The sequence below is a fragment of the Trichechus manatus genome, unplaced genomic scaffold (genome assembly GCF_000243295.1).
Source record: "Trichechus manatus latirostris isolate Lorelei unplaced genomic scaffold, TriManLat1.0 scaffold00095, whole genome shotgun sequence".
Lineage (NCBI taxonomy): Eukaryota > Metazoa > Chordata > Mammalia > Sirenia > Trichechidae > Trichechus > Trichechus manatus.
The window spans coordinates 4,178,865-4,196,374 of NW_004444031.1; the positions used below are offsets into that span (position 1 = coordinate 4,178,865).

Genomic DNA, 17,510 nt, shown 5'->3' on the forward strand with positions numbered 1-17,510 from the left:
AGTAAAATATTTTACTAAGTTAAAATATAGGTTTTATATTTTTATACCATATTAATAAGCACATAAAAATACCAGTGTTTTTATCTTATTTCTGTTCAGACACTTAAGCAAATGTGTTCTTTGGTGCCTGGGAGAGTTTATCAATATTTAAGGATAATGGAAGATAAGAACTCCAAGACTGGACATGCTTAGAAACAGAAGACTAAAAACGCTACACCATATAAAATAAGAATCAAAGATGAACTTATGAGAAAAGGTAAGGAAGTTAATGTTACACTGCAGGAGGGCTGATACATATTCCTTCCCCCAAACCATACTCTGGCTCCCAAAATAAAAAGTACTAGAGCCTATTAGGTTTTTAATCTGTGTTTTGAGATTTTTCAAGTGGAAAGATATCACAGATAGAAATATATCATCCTAAATTTTAAAATCACCAAAGTCAGTGAAAAGAATATACATTCATTAAATGTATTCATTAAAAGTAAAGAAGTATTGGAAAGGCTGAACAGTTCAGCCAAAACTGAATAATTGTTCTTGATTTTTCATTATTCCTTTTTAAATAAAGAGTAAATGTAGATATAGTATACATACAAGTTGACATTTTGATTCATTCAAAGTAGTCACATTCCTTTGTTTAGTTTTGGAAAAAATTCCAGAGACTAAAATTTAATTCCATTCATAACATAGTATTTTCAATAAAAGGAACAACAGAGCAATGAAAAATCAGAAGCAAGATGACTTAGAGAGCCTTATAATCTCTAAATATACACACATTTGTAACCTGTATTTATTTTCTAAAGAAACAAATTTTAAGTAATGCTAATTAAACCAATGGAGAAAAAACATCTATCAAAATATACAATTTCCGTTACAGACTAGAAGGCTAATATTAAAAAAATAGTTGTAAGCCAAAAAGTTTGCTTATAATGGATGACAGGCATCCCTTTGAAGCACAAAGCATCAAATAAGGTCTTATAAAATATCAGTGACCTTCTTCATTTGTAAGTTCTCGATAAATTCATAAAGCTTGAGTCTCAGTCTTTAGATCAAGGTATATCCAGGCTTCTCAATCCAAATTTCCAGAAAAAGGGGAAACCAAGTAATTTAGAATCTCAAGTGGGATTTATGCTTTACCATGTACCTGAAAAATAATAATATTAAAATAGGTTATAATGATTACAGAAATTTTAGAATTTTTAGATTACATGTAAAAAATAAACTGACATTTCTTAAATCTTTAAAATTGCCTGTGCAAGAAAATGTGTTCTCTTAAAAACTAGAAACCTGATACTGTGACCTTTGGAAATCTAAATGCTTTTGAAGTAATCTAGATGAAACATATTCCTCTCATTACATCCTATAATCCAACAGCTCCTGACTAAAATGATAAATGTTTCTCTTTAGCATATTATAACAGTTATAATCATACCGGGTTACTTCAATCTGACTTTGAGGTAACCCATAATATCCAGTGAGAAATTTTAACCAAGAAAGTTTTAAAGAGCTCTTCAAAGAGAGCAACAGATTCAATAGTACCAAGTGTGGTCATACACTGTTCTTAAATTTTCCAATTATAAAACTGTTGTTTTTGTAAAGGGCTTTAAGAACTCTATCTATACAAGTAAATAAATTCAAAAATTCAGTTCCTTTCATGATCTACCCATAACTCAAACAAATCTGGAGTCAAAGACCTATCAGTGGTGGCAAAATATGTAGGGATCATTTAATCCAAGCCTTTCAACAGATAGAAAATTGAGGTTCAGAAAGATCATACAGTTAATGAGAGCCAGATCACAAAATCAAGACTGAAATCTAGGCCTTCTGACTCAGAGTTCACTGTTCTTTCTACCAGGCTATAAATCCTTTCTCCATCTGTTTCTGAAGTCAATATATCAACAGATATTTATTAATTATCTATTATGGATCAGCATCAAATTAGACAATGTAGGAAAAAGGGAATTAGGGAATATGGCTCACAACTTTATGGGATTTAAAATCTAGCTGAGAAGACGGGCAAATTACTACAACAAAACATGTGTAAGTATATTTTAGGAGGAGAATTACCTATCCAATGTTTCCCAGAACCGTAAGAAAACTGGTCTATCCAAATGACGTTTGTGATAGCTGAGTTCTAATACTGTTACATCCCATTTCTGAACATTTGGATCTAGGCGAACTTCATCATACTTGAGATGGAAGGCTTTAACTATATGGGGGAAATAATATTTTTTATTCAAGCTACAATCGAAATTATGACAACATTTTATAGAAGAATAAAAAATTATTCAATACGGACATTAACTAAAAAATAAATTCAATCTTTCTTCCATGAATCAAACCTATATTATAAACAAAGTGGTATTTTAAACAGACACTAGGTACTATAGTATCCTCAAAAACACTTAATTCAATAAATATGTTTAAACATGCCAGCTGCTAGATATTGAAGAACAAAGTAAGATAAAATGCATATAGTCCAGTGAAGGACAAGGATCAGAAAAAGACCACTGAAGCACAATATAATAAGAGCAATGGGGTATCATGGGAACACAGAAGAGTATCTTACCAAGATCATGGAATTCAGAAAAGGTATGCAGAGGCAGTGATATATAAACTGAAACCTGAAAGATCGAGTAAGAATTAAGCAAACACAAAACAAAAGTGATCCAGTTAGCAAGAAAAGCATGCTCAAAGAGAAAATGGTTTATTCTAGAAATTGAAGAAATTTAATGAAACTGCATTATGTTAAATAATCCAAGGAAGGGATAAGACCAGAGAGGTTCAAAGTGATGTTGGCCTTGTAGGCCATATAAAGGAGTAAAGTGTATGGCAGAGAGTAATAATACAGTTTAGAAATCTAGAGGAGGAAGAAATGGATTTCCTCTATTAGGTAGGAGCTATATGAATGGCAATAAAAAGATTCAAGGAATAATTGGGGAGTGAGAACTAACAGGACTTGGTAAGACGTGATGAAGAAGGAAAACAAATTGCAATCAAAGATATATGTAACATTTTGCAGGTAAGTGCCTACTACATATCATGCACTGTTCTAGGCACTGACAATACAGGAGTGACCAAGACAAAGTCTCCACTTGCATGGAGCTTATATTCTAACAGTCAACATACAGTTAAACGGATAAATATAAAATATAATTTCAGATACTATAAATGCTATTGAAGAAACATAAAGTAGGATAAGGATAAAAGATAATACAAAGTGGGTGGTTATTTAGATAAGGAGTCTGAGAGTTTCGAAGAGCTTACCTAGAAGTAAATAGCTAAATGAAATAAAAAGTAGTTTAGTAATGATCTGGAGGAAGAGGATTTCAGGCAGAAGTAACAGCTGATACAAAGGCCCTGAGATGGAAGCAGGCCTGCAGTATTCTACAAACATGTAATTTTTTTGTAGGCAATGGCCTACATGTAGAACCTTCTTGGCTATGGTAAAGAATCTGAATTGTATTCCAAATGTGGTAGTAAGCCACTGGAAAGTTTACAGCAAGAAAGTGAAATCATCCGATTTTCATTTTTAAAAAGATAACTCCAGCTACAGAGCAGATAATAGACTCTAGGGCAAAACTTCCCAGCTGGTGTGTGCTGCAAATAGGTAACAAGTGGACCACAAAATATTGGCTTACAAACTCTCTCTCCTTCCGATCATCCAGTTGAATAATCTCGGTTGGTTTATTATTGTATTTGCAATTAATTTATCATCAGTAGAGCTTTCTGTTTTCACGTACAAGTGTAAAATGCTTAGCTTTCCCTTCAATTTTTCACTTTTTTCCTAAAATATAATATATGGTTGTTACTGTTATCATCATCACCTGATATTAGGGGTTTCAGCAATGGACTTTGTTAATTTTTTTGGTAACTACTGAGTGGATTGCTTGTTTCATACTGCTTGCTGGCTTACTGGTTTTTGATGTTAACAGCTATCATCTAGGTCAAATTTTGATGGAAATTCAAAATGAATACATTTATGTTCCTCCCCCCAAAAAAAACTAGACATTATTTTCTAAATTACTTGCTTTAAGAAATAAATGTCCTTCCATCAGACACAAATTATTCATTTTGAACTTAATAAAAGGCTGTATATCTATGTCCTTATGGCTTCAGAAAACTCATTGTCAAAATACTATTTGAGTAAAAAATTTTTGTGAATTTTAGAAAATTCTGAATTATTGAATTAAATGAAAACAACAAACCAATACTTTCTATTCTGCTTACTACATGTTTCATTTTTCTAATTTTTCAGTAAAATTTACTTTAAATCTTTCTTAAAAATATGCATGACCTACTGCAGTGCAATGGATCGCTTTTGTGTGGCCTTTCTTGCCATGGTCTTGTAACTGCCACCCAAGTGACTGGGTAGGAGTGTGCAAACAGAGTTATTGTGGCCCACTGAAGGGACTGGTCAGGTCTGCCATTCTGTGGGCTTGAAATTAGCCATCCCAGAGGTGGGAAAGAGAAGATCTCACCACCACCAAGGAAAAAGAGCGAAGAATGGAACTCGTCCTTTGGAGCTGGGACCCCTGCGCTGAGAAGCTCCTGGAACCAGCAGAGAGAGAGAGAAAGAGGGCTGTAACACTGAAGTCAGCAAGAAGCTGTGGCAGAGAAACAGTGGCAGGACAGACCAGCAGGAGACAGTACAGTGGGCTTCCCTGCCCACGGAGAGAGAAAGCTGACCTTTGGGCCAAGGCCTACTGGCAGAGTAGGGTGCCTCTGGGCACTTACTGGCAGAGCTAAAAGAGCTTTGTAACACTTGCCTGAGCAGGGTAGAGGTTGAGGGGCCACAGAGAGGTGTACCTGTAGCATAGCTGGGAAGAGGCTGTTCTGATGGAAGAACTGTATTCTGAGTGTTCCTGAACCTGAACTGTAATCTGTTACTTCCCTAATCTCATCACCTTGACTATGGTCTGTGAGTTCTGTGTTGCCACTGCAATGAATTACCAAACTCAGCAGAAAAGCAGAGAATGCCGTGGGAGGGATGGTTGGTGTCAGAATTGGTAAAGATGGTGGAAAAAGGAGGCATGTCTGACCTCTGCCTCATAGGAATCAGCATTGGGCTGCTGATTTTGGTCCTCCATCCCCCTTGTGAAGTTAGAGGTGGTCAGATGCCTCCCCCATGCCATTTTTACACATACATGAAAAAAAAAAAAAATTATCTAAAGCCATAAAGGCCTACATCCACTTTAATTTCAATACGTTTACTTTTTATATTTACTTTTTCACCTAGAATAGACTATTTTCTTAATTAAAGCTGGAATTCCAGAGTCGTAAACACAGCAGTCCAAAAGATTAAGTCACTAATGAGGAAACATAATAAAGTTTCTCTCACTAGACAAAATATTTTATTCATATTAAGAGATGGTGCCAAGTAAACTTATACCAACATATTCAACACTTTATTCAGAAAAAGAAAGTTTTTAAGCCTCTGTAAAAAAAAAAAAAAAAAAAAAAATGAAATAAACTTTTATAAGAAACCAGTTGTACAGTGACACAATAAATGCTAAAGGTAAAACACTTCACTCTACTAAGAATTGATCATTTTTGCAAACTGCGTTAATTTTCTCAATATTTTGTGGGGGAGGGACAAAGAAGTAAAAGAAATAGGAAAAAAAAGACACCCTTTGGTGAGAGAAAAACTGAACAGACAATAGGTAAGTGGTAACTTTGGTGAAGGGTAAGACACTACCCAATACTGGAGAAGCCAGCACAACTTGTACAAGGGAAGGTCATGGAAGCTCCATAGACACATCCAAACTCCCTGAGGGACTGAATTGCTGGGCGGAGGGCTCTGGGGACCATGGTTTCAGGGAACATCTAGCTCAATTGGCATAACACAGTTTATAAAGACAATGTTCTACATTCTACCTTGGTGAGTAGCGTCTGGGGTCTTAAAAACCTGTGAGCAGCCATCTAAGATACTCCACTGGTCTCACCCCTTCAGGAGCAAGGGAGAATGAAGAAAACAAGATATAAAGAAAAGATTAGTCCAAAGGACTAATGGACCACAGCTACCAAGGCCTCCACCAGACTGAGTCCAGTACAGCTACATGGTGCCCAGCTACCACTGACTGCGCGGATGGGGATCCCAACAGAGGATCCTGGACAGAGCTGGAAAAGGATGTAGAACAAAATTCTAACACACACAAAAAGACCAGATTTACCGGCCTGACAGAGACTGGAGAAACCCCCAGAGTATGGCCCTCAGACACACTTTTAGCTCAGAGGTGAAGTAACTCCTGAGGTTCACAGTTCACCTGGGGATTGGACAGCCTCATAAAACAAAACAGGACTAATGAAGCACAGCAGTCCAGGGACAAGGACTAGAAGTCAGCAGGGGACAGGAAAGCTGGTGATAGAGAACCCAAGGTTGAGAAAGGACAGTGTTGACATGTCGTGGGGTTGTTAACCATTGTCACAGGGCAATATGTGTACTTACTGTTTAATGAGAAACTATTTGTTCTGTAAACCTTCATCTAAAGTACAAAAAGAAAAGAATTATCTATGTGAGATCAAATTGACAACAGCAACTCAAAGGTTTGATGGGAAGCCTAGGGGACAGTGAGTTGAAGATAATGGTGATAGAATAATTTGGAAAAGGATAGTGAGAATAGCAGCACAACTGGAAGAATGTAATCGATGATGAATTGTACATGTAGAAATTTTTGAAATAGTGTATCTTTGGCTATGTACATTTTCACACACACACACACACACAAAAAAAAGCCCTCCAAGGTCGAGAAGGGAGTGTTGACATGTCGTGGGGTTGTTAACAAATGTCATAAAACAATACGTGTACTAACTAATGAGAAACTATTTGTTCTGTAAACCTTCATCTAAAGTACAATAAAAAAAATAAAAAAAATAAAAAAAATAAAAGGCAACCTTCGTACTAATATTTAGTAGATACACTGTGGCAGGTAAGATGACAAAGCGACAAAACAATTCAGAAGATGATTATATAAAAAGTTTTTCTCAGGGGTAACCAGCAAGAATGTGAAGAAATCATTAATACTTATAAAAAAGTTATAGCCATAGTTACAAGCTCTAACTTCTCATTAAAATTTTTAAAAGATTTTCTTTGGCAATTTCATGCAATTTGATATTTAATATCTCTAATACTTTGTACTTTGTCATCACAATTATGAAACATAAAGAAAATACACACGTGCTCCTCACTTATCGACATGATTAGGTTCCAAAGACCAAGTCGTTGTGTGAAATCAGCATTATGCGAAAATGGAGGATGACCACATCAGATCACAAAAATGAAGGATGACGACATCACTACGTAACTGCCAAAATATATTAGTATATAACTGTCAAACCACTGAGAACCACGGCTCAACTAGGGTGACACAAAACCTTAACTATCACATCCAGCGTTACTCTCACCTTGCACCTCAGCATTCGTTACTGTCAGACATACATCATTAATATGCAAAATAGTCAGATAGGAGATTTTTTATTATTGTTGTAAATGTAAAATGTTAGGTAACTAGATAGTTGATAAGTGAAGAGAAGGTGTACTTTTTTTTTAAACCAAGGTCCATACAGACGCCTTCAGTTTTTCAGGTCTTCCTATTATGCTACTATATAGATATTATCATTTCCCATTTGTGTTATGGGAAAAATGATGGGAAGCTACAAGAGGCAAGGGTAAAAGCAGGGAGACCAACTAAAAGCTAAGAGATGATACACTCCTAAGTTTTCTGCTTAAAGCAATTTACTTAAAGAGCTAATTAAGGAAGAAAAAAAAAGTTTGGAGATGGAGGGAAGAATAAGACAACTCCATTCAGAGCAGGTTGAGTTTGATGTACCAATGGGAAATCACAGAGGAGCTACTTAGTAGTCAATGAGATATGTAGTTCCAGAGTACTAACGAAAAGACATAACTTTCAGAATAACAGCATACAGATGGCAATTGAAAGCTATAAAATTTTCTTGAGAGGATATTCAGAATTAAGGGAGAAAAGAAACGGCAACATAAACATGTAGCTGATAGCCAGAGGAAAAGGAGCAAAGGATTCTGAGATACAGTGTCACAAGCCCTGGGGAAAGAACATTTTTAAAAGGAGGAAATGGGTCAACAGTATTTAATTCTGATAAGAGATCACAAGTACCCAACAGTCAGGTCACTGGTGACTTCGATGTAAAGAGTTTTGGTGAAAAGCAAGAGCTGACTACAGTGTACTGAGGATTAAACAGAAAGTGAGTTAGTGGAGACAATTCTTTCAAAAGATTAGCTATAAAACAAAAAAGAAGGACAGGAAAAGGTGAGGTCAGGGGAAAGGGTTTTATTTTGTTTAAGATGAAACAAACAAGGGTACTTTCAAATGCCAAATGAAAAGGAGCCAGCAAAGAAGGAAAACTGAAGAGAAAGAGACTAACTCATGGAAGAAAATAATTGATAACTGGAAAAATGCTAAAAACAATAAAATCCTCTAAGTTTTGATCTAAACTTTGGAAGAGGAACAATCTGAACTAAAGCAAAAATTAAAATAGCATTATATTCTTAACAAAATCTAGAAAGCATTTACACATCTTCAAGAAATTCTAATCATTTTTGTTTCAAAACTACTGAACAAGGCAAGCAAGTAGGTAAAACACAACATTCTCATTCATCAACATTGTACTTTCATTAAAATTTACTTCTCTGAAGTAAACATCATAGCCTATATCTTTAACTTTCTATTTACTCTTTATTCATTAATTGAGTTTCAGAAACAACATAAAAAGCTATCCTAGTGTCACAACTATCAGAATTTATGTTTTTAAACAAATGAAGATACAAAGAGCAAATGATTAAAATTTTCAAGCTTGGGAACAGTTTCTCGCCTGGGAGAATGGTGGTACCACTAACAAAAAATGGGGTTGCTAAACAAAAAAAAAAAAAAAAAAAAAAAGAGGATGATTTCACAGTGGCACAACCAATATTCATAATTCCTTAAGTTGTCATTTCTAATAAACATATTTGTTTCATAAGTTTGTTTTTTGTTTTAATTAATGTTACTAATTTGAATACTCTAATAATTGGAATATCTCTTTCAGCAAATAAACAGGATAAATTTATCCACTTTTGTTATATCAATTTATACCAATGTATGTTCAATAAAAGATGCAAGCCACAATAAAGCATTCATTCAACAGATATTTACTGAGTGCCTCCTCTATGCCAGGCAATCTTCTGTGCTGAAGATACAATGATGAACAAGGCACATAAGGCTTCTCCCATTAAGGTACTTGGATTTTTGCCAGAGAAGACTTACAATAAGGATATAAAAATAGGATAATGTCAAGGAACAATAAGTAGCGACCAAGAAAATAAAACAGGCTTAGCAAGTAACTTGGAAGAGGTGATGATTATTTCAAACAGAATGGTCAGAAAAGGATTCTTTAAAGAGAGAACACATAAGTTGAAACATGAATGAAAAGAAAAAAGCCAATCATGCCACAATCATTTCAGACAATAAGAATAGCTGGTAAATGCCTTCTGATACTTTAAGGCTACACACTACTTTTCAGCAAAAGTCAACCTATTTCAAAACAGGCCTTACTGTTAAAAAAAAATACACGGACATGCAACAAAATTAATGATTTTTAAGTTCCATGAAAATTAATTTTGAGGCATAGGCAACATTCACTTTAAGATATAAGCACAAAGAAAATACTAATGTACAAAAATGTTTTTAAAAATACTTGGCAGGTTGTTTAAAAATTAACAATATATATGCTACTTAACAGCAATCCTTTTGATATACATGTTGTAGATACAAAGCTGAAACTTCCAATAACATTTTTTTCCTAGTTGCAAAATTGTAGTTTTTAAAACACAATGTTCAATGAACTTATTAAAGGGAATTTTTAAAAGTCAGTATAAGCAATTAATCTTAGATTACAGATATTTATTATTTTATTTAATAGTAACAAGCTTCTCATTTTATTAAGTTTGATCCTTAATAAGTAGATACAGCTTTCCTAACTACTAGTGTGAAAACCAGTTATGTTACTGCAATGTTGAGCTTCTATATTTACTAATGTTGTCTTGTAATTATTCTTAAATATTCTTTAGTATATGTTATACAGTGTATTTTAAGAGAAAATCTAAAATATAATAACAATTTCAAGGACCAAACAAGAATTAATCAGCAATAACTACCAGAATTACTGTTTTCGTTGTTCCTCCTACCCCCTAAATATTCTAGGAAATTATGCAATTAATAGATGTATGCAAAAAAAAGTGAGACCTATTAGACTCTTTCTCTTAAATAAAGTGAGAGCATTTCTATAGTGGACAAGTAATAAATATAAAGAGAATCTTACTTTTAGCAAATATGTCAACTGGTGATCCATCAGGCAAAAGCCAAGGCCAGCCTTTGAACTGCCAGGCAGGACCCTGTACAAAAACTGCTACAACTCGGTCCCTATAAATAAAAATGTGGGGGGGAGGAAAATGCCTTAAATTTGAACTTTAGTTACTATAAATCCCTAAGGAAAGAGTCATAATTATTTCTTGCCAATATTACTGTGAGGCACACATACTCCATTAGCATAACATTTCATTATAATGTTACCATTTGAGCACATTAATGATCCCTATATTCCTCCAGCATCTGTTTTTTTGCACCTAAGTCTTTTACACATAATCACATGCACAATTCTTTATATGTGATCTTTTTAGCCTTTTATCTCTGCCCTTCTATTAATTAGAGTAAGAACCCTCTTTACAATGCAACAGGGTAGAGCAGTAGATCTACTAATCCAAAAGGTTGGTTTTAAAAGGAAATCATTTAAAATTCAAGCACATCTTAAATATTTTACTTTAATTAAAAACAATAAATTACAGTAACTCACCAACCATTTTATAAAGCCTCAAGGCCTTATCTTTGAGTTCCTCTGACTGTCTGGGAAGTTAACTAAGTACAGAAACCATCCGGATTTTTATGATTTTCTAATTGTTTTACAACTATCTCACTCGCCTTAAATTCCACAGTAAGTTTTTTTTTAAGCAATTTGTTCTTCCAACCATTCAACTTAGATTTTCTAGAAAGAAATCTGTCTAGCCCTCATAGTTTATTCCACAATACGCAATTAAATTGAGAAATTATAATAAGTAGAACTGCCAAAAAAAGTTTAAGCCTACAACTATTCAAAATATAAATTTATTTAGGTATTGCTAGAATGTTATCTTTATTGATGACCAAATCAGATCTACAGACATTAACAGAAGTTTCAAGGATAGGTTTCATTTAGATACCAAGATAAAATGTGATACTCAGTCACATAATAAAAAATATTTACACACAGAAAAATGAGTATTAAAAAATACAGATTTTCTTACCAGTCTTGAGGCATAAGTTTAAGGGGCTGGTCTACCACTCTATAAGGAACTGTCACACTAATTGCAGTGCCCCCTGGTTGCATCTGGTCTTTTCTTCTCTGTATTAAAGTTTCATTTTCCCGTTGGCAGCCTTGTTTCTTTTTTTCATCTGATGGGACAAATCTTTGAAAAAACAGAGGTAAGAAAAAGCCAAATATATACAAATATGGAGAAACTGAGAAAATAAATTATATTTTGAAATAATTTTTAAAATAGTGATAGTCTTAACCAATACATATATGTGTGTGTGTGTGTGTATATATATATATATATATATATATATATATATATGGTCTACATGAAGAACGCGGCATCAGGATTGGAGGAAGACTCATTCACAACCTGCGATATGCAGATGACAAAACCTTGCTTGCTAAAAGCAAAGAGGACTTGAAGCACTTACTAAGAAGGATCAACGACTGCAGCCTTCAGTATGGATTATACCTTAACATAAAGAAAACAAAACTCCTCACAACTGGACCAATAAGCAACATCCTGATGAACGGAGAAAAGACTGAAGTTGTCAAGGATTTCATTTTACTTAGACTTGTTATCAGGAGGTGATCAGTCTCTGGAGAAGGATATCATGCTTGGTAGAGGGTCAATGAGAAGGAGGAAGACCCTCAACAAGATGGACTGACACAGTGGCTGCAACAATGGGCTCAAAGATAGCAACAACTGTGACAACGGCAAAGGACCTGGCAGTGTTTTGTTTTGTTGTACATGGGGTTGCTATGACTCAGAACCAACTCGACGGCACCTGAGGACAACTACACATACACACCAAAAACCAAACCCACTGCTGTAGAGTCGATTCCGCCTCATGTCAACCCCATAAGACGGAGTAGCACTGCCCCACAGGGTTTCCAAGGAGCGACTGGTGAATCTGAACTGCCAACCTTTTGGTTAGCAGTGGTAGATCTTAACCACTGTGCCACCAGGGCTATATATATGTATGCATACTGTGTGTGTATATATACATATATTTTAAATAAACTTTGTATGTACAGATCACATTGCTTCAGAGTATGAGTCTTTCCTTTGAATGCCAAATAAAACTTAAGCTGACTATGGCTATAAATTGGCATGTGTGTGTGTATGTGCCTGTCATAGACACACATTTATGTTCATTTGAGTATATACACACATTATATTCATCTAACCAGCACTTGGCATTATCCAAGGTTACATTAAGAGACCACACTAATCCTTGATTTCTCAAATACTATTAGAGGAAAACTTCGTAATGGGAAACTTTATTATAAATCAAAATGTCACCTGAAATGAAAGTGCTGTTGCAGCTACCTAGGCCTCTCCACTAGGGGACTAGCCTATCCAGGAGCTTCACAAAACATGCCTTTTCACACTTATGCTTCAGCAAAATCAGCAAAAGTCCAACAATCTTCAAGGTTGTTTTATAAATTTTAAAGTAAGGGAAATTAAATTAAATCACTGTGTGCCAAGGGTGTATTTTATAGTAAATACTGCAAGTAATTTAGTAAACTACCAACTTTACTTATGTGGTTAAACTCTCTACTGTACCCCCAACAGATACTCTCTAAAATAATTTAGCAACCTGGAGAGCTGTTGCCAGAGTCAGAATTTTTCAGTGTTCACAGAACATTTTAAAGCAGTCTATTTTCTAAACATACACACTGTAGTAGCATACTTTATTAGCTATGGCTTATCAAATGAGGCAGTACAATCACTGCATTGAGTGCCATTCTGCTTCCAGAGTTCTGGAGAGATAAAAGGGTGAAAGAGCAAAGAGGATGCATAAAACCAGTGAGAGCTTTCACTTGGTAGAGTCCCTGTGAAAAATTCAATACCATATATTGTACTCATCATACAGTAATACTCATTTTACTACATGGTAATAAGTCTAACACTGAACTTTGCTTTTGACCTGATTGTTTTCACATCCGCTTCCAATCTGATGGAAATGTTAAGATTTCCATATCATTTTAAAATATCCCCCATATTCCCTATGGATTCTGATTATTTTATTTAGTAATCAGATTCACTTAGAAAATGTCAAATATATATATTGATACTGATACTAAAAAATATGTATTTTTAAAAAATTTAATATATATTAATTGTTGGAAATTGAGTTCTAGTACAAAGCCATAACTAACAAAAATGTATTAAGTTAACAGCATGCACAACACTACACTGTGGTACACATAAGTTACACAATATACTCAATATAGGTCGCTATGAGTTGGAATCAACTCGATGGCAATGGGTTTGGTTTATAAGTTACAGTTCCTGCCCTGTGGAAGCTTATGTTCCACAACAAAGGGATCTTACCTCCTAGACAAATATGCTTTGCTTTATTTCAATCAGACTGTATCTAATGGGAGCCCTGGTGGTACAGTGGTTAAGAGCTATGGCTGCTAACCAGAAGGGCAGCAGTTCAAATCTATCAGCCGCTCCTTGGAAACCCTGTGGGGCAGTTCTACTCTGGCCTAGAGGGTCTCAATGAGTCGGAATTGACTTGACGGCAACAGATGGTAGAGTAGGGTATATCTAAATGGTGTTAAATTTGTTTAATTTCTTAAAAATAATATTCATCTCCCTCTTGTGTGGCTTTTCAAATTTTAATATGGTATAAAAGTACAAAATCATTTATAAACTTCAGTACTAAGTTATAATATACATACAAATGATTATCTACCACAATACCCAACTTAAGAAGAAGTCTATTCAAAACCTAATTCAACTCCTAGTATATAAAGAAATGAGTTACATAGCCTTTTTGCATGTTTACACATTTGTTGATAGTTTTATTAAAGTTCACAAGCACTAACATGATTCTTTAAGTAAGCACTGTCCCAGAATTTTTACATGCTCCAGTATCTTAATTTCCAAATATTCCTAAGTATTTCCTTAGAAGAGTACCCTTTCTCCATTAGCAGTAAAAAGCCGCTTTATTTTAGAATGCTTTTCAGCCTTAATTTCACTTGATTACATAAAGATAAATCTTACAACCTATTCTCCTAAACTTAAGTCTACTAACGAAAGACTACCGCTATTTCTATGAAAATGACACGCACCTTCTGCGTCTGTTTGCCAACCACGACCCCCTCCCCAGAGAGGTATTACTGTAAACACACTATGCTAATTTTTGTACAGCAACATGTAAAAATAAATCGTCATAGCGCACCTCACAGGGGAGGGTGTGGTTAGCAAACAAACGTAGAAGGCGCACATCATTTGCATAAAAATACAGTAGTGCTCCACTTCTAGTCCACATGGATTTTAGCCATTCGCCATACTGTATTTCATCAAATCTAAGACACCATCAACTGTGAGATGCATCATTTTTTTGTACCACTATGAAAGGAAAAAAAAACTGTCAAATTACGACAATGCCTTGATGATATTCTACATAAATCAGAGTTATCATTCTTTTGAAGGGACTGGCCATTTCATTTTTCCTGGCTTCAACTTCACTGTCTGACATGTGTGACAGGCAATCCTTTTGTATGTATCTCAGGAACAAAAAGCAGCACAGCTTTAACTACTGGTATCTTCCTTCTCAGGTCCCATAAAGCACTTGGTTGTTGCTTTACAAGAAAACAGAATGAGGTCATTCCTCCAACAAGGATTTGTGCTTCATAAATATCAAAGTTACGCCAATTGTTCTATTTCAAGTGTTTTTCTGCATATACAACATTTTTATTGACATAAAATCTAGTCAAAATACATAAACAGATTTTTGATAAATGTATTCCCAGTGTATGCACCACTCCAATCAAGACACAGAAATCTACATTGCCCCAGTAAACTTCCTTGTGCCCTTTCAGTCAATCCTTAACCCCTCTCCCTCAACAGGCAACCACTGTGCTGCTTTTCATTACCATAGATTAGTAATGTCTGCTCTAAGACTTCATATAAATGGAATTACCATATTTTTACACAAATAATGCACACCTTCGACATTTGTTTGCAAACTGCGCCCTCCCTATTTTTGTAAGCACAGCTATGCCAATTTTTTTTTAAATGTTGCTGTAAAAAAAATTAGCACAGCGTGCTTATGAAAATACCTGGGGCATTGGGAGCACAGCTGGCAAACAAACACGGAAGGTGTGTATTATTTGCGTAAAAATATGGTACTCTTTTTTATGCTTGGCTTCTTTCATTCAGTTTAATGTTTCTGATACCCATCCATATTGTGAGGTATACTGGTAGTTTATTCTTTTTTATTAATGGGTAGAACTACATTGTATGAACATATCACAATTGGTTTATCCACTTTCCTGCTGATGGACATTTGGGAGGTTCCAAATATGGGGCTATTACAAATAAAGCCGCTATGAATATTCTTGCGTAAGTGTTTTTGTGGACATGTTTTCACTTCTCTTAGGTAAATACCTACAAGTGGAACTACTGGAACATAGGATACGTTTGACATTATAAGAAACTGCCAAACAGTTTTCCAAAGTAGACACACCATTTCATACTCCCACCAACAAAGTACTGGAGTCCCTGGGCCTGGGCGGCGCAAACGGTTAAGTACTCGACTACTAGTCGAAAGGCTAGCAGTTGGAAGACAAACTTGGTGATCTGCTTCTGAGAGGTCGCAGCCTTGAAAACTCTACAGAGCACAGTTCTACTCTGACATGAGTTGGAATCTCATCATCACATTGTCATGAATTGGAAGAGACTTGATGGCAACTAACAACAAAAACGTGTGAGAGTTCTAGTCTTTTTAATTTAGTCTTTTCTAATGAATGTGAAGTGGTATCTCATTGTTATTTTAATTTTTCATTTCCCTGATGACTAATGATACCAATAATGAATATCTTTTCCCGTGCTTATTAGCTATTTGTATACCTTCTTTAGCAAAATGTCTGTTTAAGACTTTTGCCCATTTTTTATTGACTTGTCCTTTTAATATTGATATGTAGGACTTCTTTCCATATTCTGGATACAAATCTTTCATTAGAAATATGTGATAAGAATATTTTCTCTCAGTCTGTGGCTGGCCTTTTCATTTTCTTAACAGTATCTTCTAATGAGCAGAAAACTTAAATTTTAATGAAGTCCGATTAATCTTTTTTTATTTTTTTTTGCTTTAATGGTTCGTCCTGAAATATCTTTGTCTATCCTAAAATTGCAAAGATGCTCTTCTGTGTTTTCCTCTAGAAGTTTTATATAGCTTTAGTTTTTATGCTTGAGTCTATAATGCATCTTGAAAGAATTTTTGTGAACAGTGTGTGGGAGGGGTTGGTATTCACTGTTCTTATCCAGTTATTCCAGCACCATTTGTTGATAAGACTTCTTTTCCCAACTGACTTTTGCCTTGGCATCTTTTTCAAAAATAAATTCTGTGGGTCTATTTCTAAATTCTCCATTATTCTCATTAATGTTTTTGTCTTTCTGTATGCCATTATACAATACCTTGATTACTGCAGGTCTACATTAAATCCTCTCATTTTGTTCTTCCATAATAATTTTCTGTTTCAGTGCTTAAATCAGTATTCTTTTTGAAGACATTATAAACTACATTTAAACTCAACATATGTTGTAACATCTATGCACATAACTCATAAGAAGTGACGAGATTACGAACAGCCATCACCAAATTTGTGCAAGCACAGGTAAGTAATTTGTATATGTCATTAACTGCACAGTAATTTTAAGATGCCACTGATTATACAATTATTAGCCAACTAAACAGGAAAAAAAACTTCAACCAAAGCGCTATATATTACAGCATTATCGATTCTGCTACTCTTGGTCGATTATCAATGGACCCTGTTTCATTACAACTCCACCCTCAGGAATAATAAGCTTAGAAGCATCAGCTAATGCCAGCAATAGTCAGATGGAACAGAATTTAGGATACTAAAGTGAAAGACTTAGCAACCACCTAGAAAGGGGGCAAAATTAAGTGTATCACATTCTAATCAAACTGAAGTCTTAAAACACACAAATGGTATTTTATTTCCATGCCTCCCCTCACTGCACAAAAAGTTTGAACAAATCAGTTCTGCTCTATCAACATAAAATAGTTACCTAGTTTATAAGGTAGAGGTTCAATGCATCTGACATTCAAATGCAATGACTGAGATAATTTTGGCTTCCTAGCCTATCATAGTTTAAATATATTTCT

The 17,510-nt window shown here is 34.8% G+C and overlaps 1 protein-coding gene across 2 annotated transcripts in view; it reads right to left on the minus strand.

Annotated features, from left to right (window-relative positions):
- Positions 1–348: 348 nt before the first annotated feature.
- The window catches only part of CDC73 (cell division cycle 73), a 151,701-nt gene continuing 134,539 nt past the window's right edge, over positions 349–17,510 (minus strand). For both annotated transcript variants that reach the window (XM_023737010.1, XM_004382550.2), the window contains 4 exons: positions 11,348–11,509; positions 10,330–10,430; positions 2,065–2,206; positions 349–1,141 (listed from right to left, as the gene is read on the minus strand). In XM_023737010.1, coding sequence (XP_023592778.1) covers positions 1,105–1,141; positions 2,065–2,206; positions 10,330–10,430; positions 11,348–11,509 — 442 coding nt within the window. In that variant the 3' untranslated portion in view covers positions 349–1,104. The remainder of the gene's footprint in view (positions 1,142–2,064; positions 2,207–10,329; positions 10,431–11,347; positions 11,510–17,510) is intronic.